The sequence below is a fragment of the Poromitra crassiceps genome (genome assembly GCF_964638095.1).
Source record: "Poromitra crassiceps genome assembly, chromosome: 15".
NCBI classification, from domain to species: Eukaryota; Metazoa; Chordata; class Actinopteri; order Beryciformes; family Melamphaidae; genus Poromitra; species Poromitra crassiceps.
In genome coordinates this window covers 45,179,396-45,195,753 of record NC_139634.1, presented here as the reverse complement: position 1 = coordinate 45,195,753, position 16,358 = coordinate 45,179,396, and the positions used below count along the sequence as shown (strand labels likewise).

At 41.0% G+C, this 16,358-nt stretch overlaps 1 protein-coding gene across 1 annotated transcript; it reads right to left on the bottom strand.

The window, feature by feature from the left end:
* Window positions 1-369: 369 nt before the first annotated feature.
* hvcn1 (hydrogen voltage-gated channel 1) lies at window positions 370-16,061 on the bottom strand. The gene is made up of 7 exons (XM_083651677.1): window positions 15,917-16,061; window positions 10,963-11,001; window positions 7,527-7,730; window positions 5,546-5,650; window positions 4,387-4,618; window positions 2,214-2,326; window positions 370-1,636 (listed from the first exon to the last, which is right to left on the bottom strand). The coding sequence occupies exons 3-7, from the start codon at window positions 7,695-7,697 to the stop codon at window positions 1,580-1,582; spliced, it is 678 nt and encodes a 225-aa protein (XP_083507803.1). The 5' UTR covers window positions 7,698-7,730; window positions 10,963-11,001; window positions 15,917-16,061; the 3' UTR covers window positions 370-1,579.
* Window positions 16,062-16,358: the final 297 nt, after the last annotated feature.

Genomic DNA, 16,358 nt, shown 5'->3' with positions numbered 1-16,358 from the left:
ATTTCCCCACGGGGACAATAAAGTACCTACTACTACTGAAAAAGCCATATACATTCGTTTAAAGCTGGTTTAGTTACCCTTTAACTCAAATCAACTCTCAATAACTGTCAAACTAAATGAATGCCTGCAAAACTGTTGACAGTTTTTGGATACTGTTGTGAGATCATGTTCTCCTTTAAGTGGTGGTCAACCATTATGTCTGTTGTTCATCTATGATTGTGGATATTGTAAATAATGGATATAGGACGTGTAGGAACAAAAGAATATTGAGAATATTTTTTAATAAAAGAAAATAAATTGTGTTTTCAGAACATACTTTTTTTCAGAACATACATTTTATGTATAAAAGCAGGATGAAAATAATCTTATATTATGTACAACCATCAGTAAAAGGAATGTATAATGTGTATATATATATATATATACTGTATATATATATATATATATACAGTATATATATATATACTGTATATATATATATATATATATATATATATACAGTATATATATATATGTAGGCCATGGCCTTCCAGCTAAGCAGTGATACTCAAGATGCGGCCCGCGGCAGTAGGGTGCTGAGTGGCCCCCCAACCATTTTCTAATTCACAATGAAGACAAACATTAACCAACTGGAGATGTTTGTTTGGGAATCTGAACAGATTTGAGAACTGAAGCGAACAAGCAAGTTTTCATTCTACCTCCAATACACTGATTTATATTGAACTGTTTGCGCATTTTCACTCTGATTATTGCTTTGATTATTAGTTTGCATTCTGCTTGGTGGTTCAGATTTATACTATGTAGGTTCATGGCAGTGTGTCAAAATCTTAAACGTTAAAATTGTCAGACTAAACTCCGGCTGGCACACAAAAAACTACAACCCACTTTTACTGGCCCATGGCCTCCTATCATTTTGCAAAAGTGGTCCCCGGGCAAAGCAAGTTGAGTATCCTTGCGCAAAGATTAGTTGAGAAGATAATCAACAGATTAATCGATAATGAGAATAATAGTTGCAGCGCTACCTAGTGTCCACATAGCTTTTTCCTGAGCGCTCAGAGCTTTTTGTGCGACGCTGAGCGCTTCTACAGTTGAAAATCTCTGAACTTTTCCAAAACTTCAGGCAACCAATCATATGGAGCAGGACTCGTCACCCTCATAATCAAGAAAATGGAGAAGTGTTCTTGCTGTGTTGGTTTATCAGTCTCCAGGAAATTGCAATTTTGCGATCACAATAATTAATGCAAATTCAACCAATCAAACCTTGCAATTTTTCAAAATTCCTGTGATTTCTCAGCAAAGACGGAAAAACATATTCCTCAACTTGCAGTTTTTGCCAGTTCCCGCAATTTTACGATTAAAAAAAGACATCTCTGTGGTTCTTATCGATCACCTGTGATGAGTTCTGATTTAAATAATCCAGCACAAAATAAGCAGAAGCTACAACTTCCCTACACTGTATTATGAAATGCATCATTCAGAATTTGAAAAATGGTGAAGAATGGCGTGTATGAAGTACATCTTCTTATGGTACAGCACAAAGCACAGTGATCATTAGCGCCGCAGCTTTGGACTTGACAAGTTAGAAGTCGATGGCGTGCTGCTGCAGGACGGCTCGGAGTTTCCCGTTCTCTTGTTCCTACGAGAGAAGGAGAGAGAAAAGACACTTGAATATTTACACACAACGCAAGCATTAATCTGCCCGTTTTTGTACTGTACGTGTCGCTTTGTGTTGACTGTGTTTTTATTAGTCTCAATGCCAGACCCATGAGAGTTCTTATGCTGATATACACTACGTTACTCTCTGGGTCTGATACACAACGTTACTGCATGCTGCAGATCTCTCTCTGGGTCTGGGACACTTTCCCTCAGCCAGCTGATATAGGAAGTGAACCGTTCACTTGGCCAGTGGTGGATTCAGTCTTCACCAATCACTAACGACTTTGTGATCAGACAACACAGGAGGCACAGCCCATTTTTCGAGCTGCTCTCTCATTGGTGCTACGACCTGTCACTCATTGAATTTCAACTCCCTAGACCCGCCCTCAAACACCAGCAGTGGCTGTGAAGTGGCACAGACTCAGAAAGCAGAAAGGAGGTGTCGTGACAGTCAGGTGGTTTCCCCCACGCGGCTATGACGCTGCGTGGGGGCATCTATGACGCACTCTATGACGAGGCATCGCCTGAATGTATGGTAGTAGAAGGTAAGCAATCACCATCTTATCGGCCCGCTCCTGCAGCTCGGTCACTCGGTGAACCAGGTGGTCGTAGCTCGCCTTCAGCTTGTGGAGCTTCTGGTCGGCGCGGTTCTTCACCGACACCAGGATCCCTGTGACACATCCAAAACACTCAAGAGATGCCTCCACATAAAAAGCATTCACATGTCGCTGCTACAGATTGTTAGGAATGAGCCAGTAGGTCAAAAACGAGTTTTGCAGGTATTTTTGAGATTTTGTATCTTTTGTGTGTCTTTCTAAAAGTAAAACGTAAGAAAAAATGGTTTTAAATATTCCACAACATAATATTTTCTACAGTGGCATTCCACCAAAAACCATACGAATAGATACTTTCCCTTTTGTTGTATGAAAATAATGATTCACCATGATGAGAGATGAAAGTAACCAACTCACACAGAATCTCAAAATAGCTGCAAAACTCTTTTTCAACCTTCTTTGGCTCATTGCCAACAATGTGAAGGCTTCTCCCAGACCACCACACATGTGGATTTCTTTGGTTTCTCATCTTTCCAATGCAAACTGCACCAACCATTTACAAATCAATAATCAATCATTAGTGAATTGTGCTGATATAGTACTTTGTCATATTCCTGTAACACTCATTAAAAGGAAAATTCTACCTTTTTGTACAGTTTTGGGAAAGACGACTTGAGTTTCAGCATTAGAAAATGGCTTGCTAGCATTCTTCTTGAAAGTAGTCAATAAACGTGGACAAGTCCACAATTTGAAATCTCAAATGTAGCCTATTATACGTTTGCGGGAGCCAAACACACACAATCAAAAAAAGGGGTACAGGTGTAAGTTCCTCGAATGGCCACTTGAGGCCGCTCCAAATGGGAGTCATTCCCCATTCACCCCCATGTTAAAATGCACGACTTTAGAGCCGAATGTTTAACATGTTTACAGTCTGGTTAAAACAATAAAATTGGTTTTGCTCTCTATAGCTACGTTCACCTTTCATGACAACTGTACAGTGTTTATATAACTCACCTGTTTATACAGTATGGCTGCAAAGGGAAGTCAGTCAATGGTAAAATGACCCTAATTCTCACTTGATTTATGGCCTCAGTAAACACTTTGCTAATGAGTTTATGGTCTCAGTCACTAGTGTCTTCTTCAATACAGCCTGAAGATCATTTAGTCAATTATGGTCCCATTTAGACTCAAATAGTCGCAGACTATGTTTTGGGCGTGATTGATAGGTCACCTGTCCAGTGATCGTGCAGCTCGCCCATCATGGACCAATAGCAGACTGCGCTGAAGAACAACAAGATGGCAGTGGCCACTCGAGGCTTCAAATAAGGAGTCAGGAAACCAATGGGTCCATATATTTATAGTCTATGATAACCATAGACAGTGTAAAACCATGGACAGAGTCAGCGTGACGTCACACGTTGGTTTTTAGACTCCCGTTTTGAAGCCTCAAGTTTGGCCGCCGCCATCTTGGGGTTCTTGCGCCGCTCACGTGAGACCGCATGAGAGCAGGTTAGACAAAACACCTGAGTTAAGATTTTCCTTAAAGTCCGAGTTAAGGCTTCCATAAAATAAAATCGGCTGCACAAAACACCCTTAACTCTTCTCCTCAAGGTCTCCTTCAAATGTTTAAGCTTAAGGAGAAGACTTAAGGATGTTTTGAGAGACTGATATTATGGAAGCCTTAACTCGGACTTTACAGAAAACATTAACAAGGTGTTTTGTGCAACCGGACCCAGGGGTTTCCCAGAGAGATGGGCAAGCTGTGCGCGCGATCACTGGGCAGGAGACATGTCAAAACAGTCTTTTCTATATCATCTATTTTACTCTGGTTATATAAGTTATATAAAAATTCACCCCTCGTACAGTTGTTATGAAAGATGAACCAGGCTGTCAACATGTTTAATCCTGTTGTAAAGACGGGCATTTTAAAATGGGGGTGAACGGGGAATGACTCCCTTTTGGGTCCAGCCCTCAAGTGGCCATTCGGGGAACTGCAGCTTTCAGTATCCCTTCTGCAGCTTCCTCTGCCAAACCCCCGAGCTTGCCACGTGATTATAACTTCAAATTAGTCGCAAACCTACATCATTTCTATATATAATATATTATTATATAAATATGCATTGTAGATTTTTCTGGAGGGAAAATAAACAGACTCAGAATGAGGCGTGGGACCCACCGGTAACGATCCTGGCCACCCTCCAGAGTCGCAGCAGGATGAGGAAGCCCACTGCGTCAAAGATGTCCTCGTTGGCGACAAAGACGATGTCCAGGACGAAGGACACCACCACCACCACACCGTCAAACACCTCAAACTTATGATGGAAGTATTCCATACGGAACGCAAACAGCTTCCCAACCAGCTCCACCATAAAGAACGTCAGGATAGCCAGACTCAGGTAGTGGAACACCTGGCAGAAGAAACCTGTGTGAGGGCTGTACAAGGAGGACCAGGCTTTTTTGGGCCAACCTGAAAAGCATCGGGTCTCATGCAGAAGTTCTTGTCTAGGGCCATATGAAATCCATTTAATTTTTTTCCAAATTCAGTTTTTATTTATTTCAAATTGTTTTTATTCGTTTTTAAGCAATACAAACAAGAAAAAACAAAACCCGTAGAAGACAGACAATACAAAATAGGTGCATGGTTGCATGATGTCATACATGTATACAATCTCCTGAATAATTGTGATGCAATGACAACCAAGTGTAAAAATAAAACCAAAATAATAGAGACAAGGAAAGAACAAGAGGGGGGTGGGAAGAGGGTAGGGTATTGAGGTTGGGGGCTACTAATCTAAAGTTATTGCGTCAAATTCCTTATGATAATAATCTAAGAAGGGGTGCCAAGTCATTTCAAACTTTTCCAAATTCAGTTTTATGTTTTCCAAATTTGGTTTTATTTATTTTTTCAAATTCTGTATTTTCCATATCATATGAATTTTTATTTAGGGGTTAGGATCGATATCGTGATGATGGCAATATTCCAACTTCCAACAAGATGTCACACTGTTATGCTGCCTAAATGTATGACAGCAACAACAAGCATAGCCAGACTTCCCTCCCTTCCGGGACAGGAGTCTGGCAGCGTAGATCTCCACTCATCCCAATCCAAAAAGGAATTATTTCTCTACGCCTATTTTACAATTATGAATTAATTTAGGTTACTACAATAATTAGGTCTACTTTTGATTTTGATAATACTTTTATCAGTTTCAGGCAATTTATGGACAATGCTGCAGTATTCCATGTTTTACAGTTGATTCCATTTGTTTGACCAAATTCCATGATTAAAATTTTTTTTTGCATTGTGGAAATCATATGGGCCTAACTTGTCTCACCTCAGCAGCGAGGTGAGCTCCCTCCAGCTTGATGAATTCGAGATCGACCAGCACCTCAGCCAGAACGAAGAAGACGTCCAGGACGACCAGAAACACCACCAACACCTGGACACAAAGCCACAAACAATCAGGGGTTAAAGTGGGATTTGGCAGGTGGGGGAACCCTGTTTCAGGGGGCGGGGGTCCTGGGGCATAATAAAAATAATACAATAATAATATTTCCATTTTTCGACTTTCAGTGTTTTATGTAGTTGTATTTCCCTTCCAACTAACTGCACTGATATTATATTGTCTCTAGTCATTTATTTTTTGGGTGCACTGGTTACTCACCAATTTGACTCTTCCAAATAATCCAGCCACATAACTATGTCCATTCATGAAATTATTAAATAGCACAGGGACATGAATGGTTTGTAAAGTGCCATTTACCCACCCGCCCACTCACAGCATGTTCCGGAACATGAGCTGCTAAACTACAGCCGCTCTGCCTGCGATGTGGACCCTATACTAGGGTTAGGGTTAGGTAACCCTAACCCTATACGAGGGGCTCGGATGGTAATGATGAGTATTGTTGTTAAACATGCAGGCCGACCGGCTAACATCTGGTAATGGTCAAGAGTTCACTGCATGTTTAGAAGGTTCAATGGTGCTGGCATGAATCTGGTGTGGAAAAAAAGACAATTGAGCCCATAGGGGGCACTACGGCAATGTTTTACATTTTAAATGGCCATAACTCGCACAGACGCACACCATTGCTCTGACCGCCTCCAATCTTGGAGAGTGCACTTCGGGGGACCTGATGGAGTGCGGTGCCGAATTTCGGACACGCACATACTAGTTATAGTGCCACCTACTGGCAACACAAAAAGCAGTTTATCTCGAGAAACGTTCATCCGATCAACTTCAAACATGGGCAGTGCATTGCCATGAGCCCAACGGGGTCCGGTGCCCAATTTCGGACACGTACATAGTCATAGCGCCATCTACTGGCAACACAAAAAATTATCTCAAGAACCGTTGGTCCAATCGACTTCAAACTTCAGGGCTGTGCTGCTGGAGACCTGACAGAGCGCAGTTGGTATGGGTTTGCTCACACCCAAAAAAAAGGGTGTTCCCATGGCCCATCGTCCCCAGAGTTTCCACAGTAGTATGAGCCTACGCCTGCGCCAGGGGTGGGCAACTCTTTTTCATGGGGGGCCACATGAGAAACCCAGATTGTTGCCGGGGGCCGAACAAATATTGTCATGCCGTAACCCATGGATGGGCAACTTTGATGATAGAGAGGGCCACAAAAAATGTCCTCGCTACCAGGTTTTGCTGAGGGCCGAACGGCGCCAGCGCGAAAGATTTGGGGCATTTGAAGCCAGGTTTAGAGGAATAACTCATTTTAAATGAACAGTTGTGATGTCATTATTCAGTCTTAACCACCAATATTTGATCCTTTTCTCACTCACTCCTATGTCACCACCTGCTCTCAGGGCTTGAAATTAACTTTTTTGACCACCTGCCAATATGGCTGCTAGATTTTAAAGTTACCAGCCAATTAGAATTTCCACTAGCCGAAATGTTTTTCTTGAAATAAACCAGAATATGAGTGGGTTCATTTAAGCATAAGTATCAGTAAGTGGCCCGGGATTCTCAAAGCCTGTGTTGAGGGTCACACACGAACAAAAATGCACTCTTGAAGCTAAATAAATCCAAAACCAATGCGTTATTTATTTAAATTTCTACTTCAATGTAGCCTTTTACTCATATAGATTATTGAAAGATATTCCATATTCCAGACTGAAATGCTATAACAGAAGTGGAGTATTGGCCAGAATGACATGAACATTTGGACACTTATTCAGCGGGTATCTTGCATGTTGCGTTCAGGTGCACTGTGTAAAAAAAAAAAAGCAATTCCATCGCGAGCCACACAGATGGCGGCCCGCGGGCCGTATTTTGCCCATGTGTGGCCTACGAGCTTATTTCTAGTTACCTGGAATCGGTCCGAGCAGTAGAGCATTCGGAGGGAGTCCCTGAAGCTGGTCTGTGTGGGGTACTGGCCTGTGGCTGGACCCAGATCCTCACTGGCCTGCTGGATCTCCACCTCATCCAGCTTCATGGGCTGGTCGCCCACGGCGGTGAAATGCCTCAGGTACTGAGTCATGATCTAAGCAGGGCTCCCACGTTCCTGGAAAACCTGCAAAATGGAATTTCAAAATAGTGTTTTCCAGGCAAGGAAAACTTATGGAATTTTGTTGCACAGGTGGACTGGGACTAAAAAATGGCCCTGGACTTCTCTACCCAGACCAGCCCGTGGCACGGATACTCCGCAACCCCCGCCCAATCGATGAACAAATACAAGAGCCCTTAACACCACCACTTATACGCATAAATGGATGGATACTGTAGGCTACTGTAACACTAATACAGACCTATTTTAAGAACAAGTGAATGGCCTATTTCCACACGATTAGTCCTGTGGGGCTGGTGCATTCCCAAAGTGGGCCGCTAGGGGTCACAGTCTATTTTTTTTCGTTTTCGTTTTTTTTTCTTGTCAAGCGGCCCACCAGCCCACCGGGATTTGTCCCGGTGCTCCCTATGGCCAGTCCGACTATGTTCTGTTGTGTGTAATCAAATTAACTGTTACAGTAGTCTTCCATGGATAACCTTCCCTGTAATGTAACATACTGTAACCGCAAATGTATTTTCTGTCACTGTTGACGTAACATAGCTCAAATATGTGATGTAGACTGCATCAATACTAGAGATTATTACTACACGTGACAAATAGCACACGCCTATTTATATTGGATTTTAGCACTTTAGAGTCACTGCATCACATGACTAATAGTGATGGACATTTTAAGTCCTTTCAATATTCATTATGAATGAGTAACCGGCTACTCGCAGAAACAAACAAAAAACAGGGGGTGTAAGAGCCAATGAGGAGCTAGTTGATTAATATTAATAATTTACGGTAGTTAAAAACAATTAAAACTAACTAAAACTAAAACTAAACTAAAACTGCTAATGATAATTTCATTATATTGCATAAGGTTTCTGTTGGGTTAAAATGCATAATTTCAGAATATATAAGATGCTAAAATGTTTCTATGTTTTAGGCTTCTATATAAATGTGACATCTAGCTCTAATTGGATGCTGCTTTGATCAGATGTTAGTTGGAGTCAGACTTTGATGGAAGCAACAGAGTTTTTTGACCGTCAGCTTGACGATGTAACTGTGTGTTTTTTTCAGTAAACATTTTAAAAGTGAAAGTTGTCTTGTCTCGTCGCAGATACTGTTTTGTACGACTACTCCAACAAGTGGTACAGTCAAGAAGAAGGAATTAAGAAATGGAGTGCCACTACAGGGGGTCTGTGTGGAAACTGTAAAAGTGGAACCAACATTTGGCTATGCTAAACAGTTAATTTCGTAGGCTATATGCTGTAAGAATATCTCTTACTAGGTAATGAGAGAGTGGGGGTAATCTCTCTGCTGTGTAGGGGCTGCTCACACAGTGGGGTAATCTCTCTGCTGTGTAGGGGCTGCTCATACAGTGTTTTTGCATGGAGAAAGCGCTGCCTGGAGCACTTTTTGTGAGGAGAAATAAACGGACGGAACATGTTATGGTGATCTGATGTTAGCTTAGCAGCTGTTAGCCTACCTCAGTAACTCTGTTAATCAGCTGGTTAACATTAGCATTCCGTTCGAGCAGACAATAGTGTTGTGCAACAAGCGAAGGCTTAGCAGCTATTTCCAATACCTGTAGAATCCACACTGCTTTATGATCACTCTACAGCAGTGATACTCAACTCCAGATGTGGCCCGCGACAGGGTGCACAGTGGCCCCCCGACCATTTTCTAATAATTTCACGTTAGTTTTCATTGTGAATTAGAATCTAATTCACAATAAAAACTAACGTGAAATAAAGTTTGAGTGAGCTCCAGCTAAGTTGTCAAATACCACCGTCTGCTTGCTATCCAGGCACTTATGTATCTACTTAACCTAACTAACTTAACCTAACTAACTATCCGGTGTGCACAACATTGTCAGACTAAACTCCGGCTTACACCCCAAAAATCTACAATCCGCTACAGAAAAATTTATATTGTTTGTTTATTAACTGGCCCCTGGCCTACTATCATTTCACGAAAGTGGCCCCTGGGCAAAGCAAGTGGAGTATCCCTGCTCTGCAGTAACCTAAATCCATGATTAAAATGCCGGTGTTCTGTCAAAAACTGAAAAAATTTGATTAACGTTTGCTGTTAAATAGTGATTTTTTTTCAAGGGGAAATATTTTAATGTTCCTGTTTGACAACCATGAACTAAACGTTTTTCACACCATATTTCACATAATAGAGCACAGAAAATGCCAATGTATTCTTTTGCTCATATAAATCGTACTGCACTTTGCAGTAGTGATGTCACGGTACCAATAATTCAGTAGTCGGTACCGCTACTAGTGAATTTCCACGGTACTCGGTACCAATTTCGGTACCACGGTAAAAAAAACAGACTGATATTTCTTCAACATATTCTCCTTTATTAAAGTATGCAACCATTTCCAATGAAGAAATGGCATGTAGCCTTCAACTTTAAAACAAAACAAAACAATGTGCTTCTGCTTACTTCTTACATTCAACTCTGTATGGCAGTGAGTGCAGACAGTGCAACACCAGTGGCATGTAGCCCTCAACCTTGTTTATTGAAAAAAAAAAAAAAAAAACTATACCCTCGGTACCATGCAAAAACAGGTACCGAAGTACCGAAAACAATGTAGTACCGACTAAGTACCGAAGTACCGAAAACCGTGACAACACTACTTTGCAGGCGTGGTCTTTTTGCCATCTCATGGCCATTTTTATACTATGGTAACTTGACTTAAGCTAAATACTCAGTCACTCCAGAAAATTGTGATTTTGTGATCGCAATAATGATAATGAATGCAAAAACAACCAATCATCGCAACATTTGCGGGGGCTTGCAATTTTTCCAAATTCTCGCAATTTCTCCGCAAAAATGGCAAAACAGGTTCCTCAACTTGCAATTTTGTCACACAGTTCCGCAATTTTACAGACGGAAAAAAAAACATAAAACTTGCAAATTGCATTGCGATTTTTGAGAAAAACAAGCAAAACCAAGCATCAATCACAACAATCACACACAAAATAAATTGGAAATTCTGGAGGGACTGAATAGACTAAATGAGATGCACTGATGAACCAAATTATGAGACACTGGACAAAATGGGGAAAGCAGAGCAATTACCACATTTCACCAGGTTGCTGAAACCTCACCTCCACATTTATATAATCATACTATATAAATCTTCCTAATAAATAATTTTCTAAGTCAAATTTAAAATAATTTGTCAAAGTAACTCTAGTTTTTTGATAATAAGTGCAATTTAGAAACATGGTAACTTACTTGTAGCTCTGTTTACGGTGTTCGGCGCTTCATTTAGCTCTGCAATACAGAATGACACGGCATGTCAGATTTCTCCATGTGTTATACAATCACGTTACAGACTGGCAGCCAATCACACGTTACACACAGACAGTAACTTCTGCTTTTTAAAATTTGCTAAATCTCAAAATGTTGAGAAACCAGACCAACTCTGCTGGCAAAGGGGAAGCTGTCTTTGGCCAACTAGATCTCACTCAACACAATCAAAGAAAGAAATGTAACAAACTTTTTTGAAGTATTAGCTCCAAATCAATTAATTATGTTTGAAAACTGTATGCCTTATAATTGGAGAAAGATGCAGAGTTCCAGATCAATTAGTACTGTTGTTGAAGTTTCTAATTACGCAGCTCCTCAGGTCAGTAACATTAACTCCGTTTATGTGAAAGAAAGTCAGTAGGACTTTACCAGCTAACTTTTTGTCTTCTACATGGTCTACAACAATCAGCTTTATTGAATTTGAAGAATGATTTACAACTTTGTTTTAGAGAACAAGAAAAGGGAGATAATTGCTATAATAGTTGTTTATTAATTGATTAGAGAGGATATAGAAATTGATGTTAAAGCTGGAGACAACTATTCAAAAAGGAAAGCAAGAGATTTTGGTCTGAAATCAATAAACTGGGCCCAAGGTGGGTTTGGAAAAGACCCATGGAGGTGTTGGGGCCTGGAGGCAACATGGAGGTGTTGGGGCCTGAAGGCAACATGGAGGGTTTGGGGCCTGATGGCAATCCTGTGACTGGGGCATCTGAGGTCATTCAAAGATGGGAGAGGGACTTTAAAGGTCTTTTCTCCAGTGATATTTCAGATTTTGATCAAAGCTATTATAAATAAACATATTATAAAGAAATATGTTGAAGTTATGTTTATAAAGAAATATGTTTAAGGTTTGTTTTTTTGCTGTCATCACCATCGTTATTTTGTAATAGACCTGCAACAGAAATGACAATAAGGCTGTTACTAGTTGTCAGCTGCAGCGCTGTGCATGCAGGACGGTATGTCAACAATATGACCGCAGCGACCGTGAGGATGCTGATCGAATACTATCTATAGTGAAGTTCAAACAGTTATCAATAAAGCAAATTGGTGATGTCATCATCAGTGATGATGTCATCAGAGATGTCATCCTCCTGGGTGAGACTATTATAAGTTCTGTAATGATGTCATCAGGGATACATTTGCCAGTGTGGGCTCTGTTCTCTGACGTCATCAGTGATGTCATCCATGATGATGTCATAAGTGATGTCATCCTTCCTGTGTGGGCTCTGTTCTCTGTTTCAATTTATGTGCCGGCCACAGCTATGCCACAGCTATGCCGTCAGTGATGATGTCATCAGTGATGATGTCATCCGTGATGTCATCAGTGATGCCATCCTTCCTGGGTGAGGCTATTATAGTCAGTGACGATGTCATCCGTGATAATGTCATCAGTGAGATGTCATCATCAGTGATGATGTCATCCGTGATGATGTCATCAGTGATGTCATCCTTCCTGGGTGAGGCTATTATAAGTTTTGTGATAATGTCATCAGGGATGATGTTATCAGTGATCCATTTGCCAGTGTGCGCTCTGTTCTCTATGTGTTCTGTTTCAATTTTTGTGCCGACCACAGCTATGCCGTCAGTGATGATGTCATCAGTCATGATGTGTGTGAGAAATGTAACTGATATTTCTGAACTAATGTGACGAGGGGGATAATTACAGTTTGATCGTCTAGTGTTACGTCTTCATCAGGGTCATTAACAGCAGCTTACACACTTATTTTCTGCTACAATAATGAATAGAATGGTTCTCCATCAGTGTGCAAGCCTATTGGTCAAGAACAAGGAAGTGATAACATCATCAATGGACAGAAGAAAGAGCGGAGGAGGAGGGACAAAAAAAGAAGGTAAAAAGAAGAAGGGGGGGAAGGGGAGGGGAGATGAGAAACTCAAGTCATTCGTAAGCTTTCTCTGTACTTCCGGTGTTGTTGCTATGCAATGCGGGGGATACGAGGCTCGCTCTCTTATGGGTTATGCCCACTGACCCCAAACTCAATACAAAAACCTGTCCGTTTTACTGTTGTCTTGCTTGTCACTAAGTGCGCCCGACTGCTATAACATTTAGACCTGTTATGAATCAGTGGTCTTTTCTAATATTCAGGCTAAAAACTGAAGCTCTCATCTCCCTTCCACTTCCCCCCCTTCTTCTTTTTTTGATCCCTCCCCTTCCCTCTTTCTTCTGTCCATTGATGATGTTATCACTTCCTTGTTCTTGACCAATAGGCTTGCACACTGATGGAGAACCATTGTTAGTGTAACAGAATATAGGTGTGTAAGCTGCTGTTATCATTAACATGATGATGAAGACATACAGTAGGATTGTCGCAACGTGTTGGTAATTTTAAACTTTCTTTTTGCCATGTAGAATAAAGGCATTTTAATTATTCCATCCTACAGCATGCCTTGGATTGTTTTTGAAGGAAACTTGCATTTTTTTTTACATTTGATCAAGATCTCACTCATGCAAAGAGTCCTTCACAAGATGCAGATCATGGAATAAGCACAAATGGCAGCTATCCTGTATCAGTCAGATGAATAGGCTCGGTCTTCTTAGGGGTGTGATGGTTCACAACATTCACTGTTCGGTTCGATATATGACAGTGGTTTGATGGTTCGGTGTTTCGATACAGCAAAAAAGCAAAAATGACGGAGAAATGTCCTTGATTTTTTGATTAACTTTTATTTGTTTTACTTATTTATTTTATAATTTTCACAATCTAGTTTAAAAAATATTTCAATTTACAACAATGTTTTTATTAACACCTTCCGTCTTTTTCGTCTCAGTTTTAGTTTTCCATGATCTCCTTGTAGAAGACGTGCACTGTTCAGCAGTGAAAGATTCATTCTGTTTATGATATGCAATTAACCTAAAGCCTTGTATCGTTACACCACTATGTCTACTGTAGATCTGGGGTTCTCGATGTCCCAGATGCTGTCAAGGCAATCAATAAAACTAGGATATGGTAGAGATACTGCATAGGGTGGTGCTTTTGCACGGTAGGTTTTTTTTATCCATTTTTATTGATTAAAAAAAAATTACAAGAAAGAAAGAGATTTAAAAAAAAACATTTACCTATACAAACATACAACCAGATTAACTGAGAACCCCCCTCCCCGCAGGCCTCCCTCCCCCCACCATAGGTGTTTTTAATTGGACAGGTTGTAGACCTATGATTTGTACATTTGACCTGTATTGTGAGGTGTATTTTTGATGCATGGGCATGTTTTTGAATGTGGTTGAATGTGTGTTGATTGTATCGTAAATGTGTGTAGTGTGTCATATTTCTTATCACAATATTGTCGCATTATGGTTTGTTGTGTTTTATGCTTTTAAGACATGTCTTATGGTGGAACCCAAGACAAATTTCCACTTGTGGACTATAACGTTTTTCGTATTCATTACACCAAGTACCACCTCAGAAATGACCATATGAAAGTATGAGGGAGGGAGCCCTGCATATAGCCTACATCAGTGTTTTAGTCATCAGACAGCTAAGTTGATAATTCAACTAAACAGAGGCAGAGCATTGTCTGATAGAAGGGTCCCGAAAATAACAGTGCCAAATGCTCGTGACGTAATCCCCACTATCAAACATTTGTGCGCACATGAGAATTTCGTAAACAAAGAAATTGTGGTTAAAATGGGCTCTTTTTAATAGTTTTTCTTTACACATTCTGTACTTCACACATTCTTTAGGCCAATTTCACACATTCTGGAAATCATCTTGCGACCCACAGTGGTGTCCCGCGACCCCTGGGGGGTCCCGACCCCCACTTTGGCAACCACTGTCTGAGTGAGCTGTCTGTAGGTCAGTCTACACAGTCTCTCTCTCCCCTGTAGCCTAGTCTACAGTAGACTAGGCTACAGGGGAGAGAGACCAGCTAGAAAGAGTGTCACTGCAACTGGGGGGCAGTTGGGGGGATACAGTCTGCCTAGGGTAATCTATCCATATTTATCTATAAATATGGTCTACATCATTGGTTCTTAACGTGTGGTTCGGGGACCAACAAACAGGGGTTCTTGGGGGGATTCCAGGGGGTCCCAAGCAAATTGATCACCATTATTTAATACGAAAGAGGTTAACACAGTAATAGAGGTAGAAGAATGACTGTTTTTAGTAGTTTCTCTGTTCTCTCTACAATACAATAGGCCTACAGTCATGCATTAATGACACAAATCTGACAATAAAATAATATTCTCAGGGCTGCATCAAAGATATCATCAAATGACCCTAATGTGGACTAGATGAGGGTCCTTGATATGAGTTGAGGAACACTTCATCATTATGCACCAAGCTGAATTAGCCTATATTACAACATGTCAACTTTGAGCATTATAGCCTAACAACAACCTACTGCAGTGCTCGCTGCCTCCTCCGTCCCTGTCTGTTAAATATGAGTGCGTTAGAAATGGAATATATGACGATTTGGTGGATTGTATTGATTTGATGGGGGGGGGGCACAGTACTGGCCTGAGCCATTGTTTTTAACAGCCCTTTCCAGAACGCTGTCATCTGATGATCTGAATCAGGTCGGATGCTCTGATATAGGCTACAGCGTTCTGGAAAGGGCTATGTTTTTAACAGTTTGGTGTGGAGCTAAACAATACAGAACGGAATATATCTCAGTAGGCTGAATTCGTTTCTAGCTACATCAACTTTTCACAACAGTGAATGCAGTCTATTTGGTCCAAAGTAGGCTAACGTGGACATCACAATGTGAACTCGTGACAACACACTGATTTTTTATGCCGATCAAGCAGAACACCAACTAACTTGATCTGCTTTGTGTTGTGTTCACAGGCGCTTCTCATGCCATGTGTGCGTCTCTGCAGACAGTCACTGTGAAGAACTGACGGCTGCAACATGCAACTTACCTTTAAGTTGAACGTTATCCACTTAGAACTGCTCCAAGACGCTCAGATTAACAACCCGACTGTTTTCTAAAAGCTCCATGCAGACTCCGCCTCTGTCAGAGCACAGCCCGTCTGCCTGCCTGCGTCCTCAGTCCTCACACATCTCTGCCTCCTATCAGGACATGATGTGTCACAGCACAACTTTCATTCAAACATTAAAGGAATTAATATTACGAGACTCACTCTTCATTCCGGCATATAGTAGCCTATTACACCAGCCAACAAAATACGTACACGCTAGATTGCGGTATAAACCATATAAAAGTTGAGATTTCATTGAAAGATATCCCTAAAGTGCTTTGATGCACGCCGAAATCATCACTCACCTCACAGCGTTTGAAGTCCCAGTCCACTATAAACAGTGTTTCTCAACCAGAGTCGTGGGCCTCAGAGCGCCATCTAG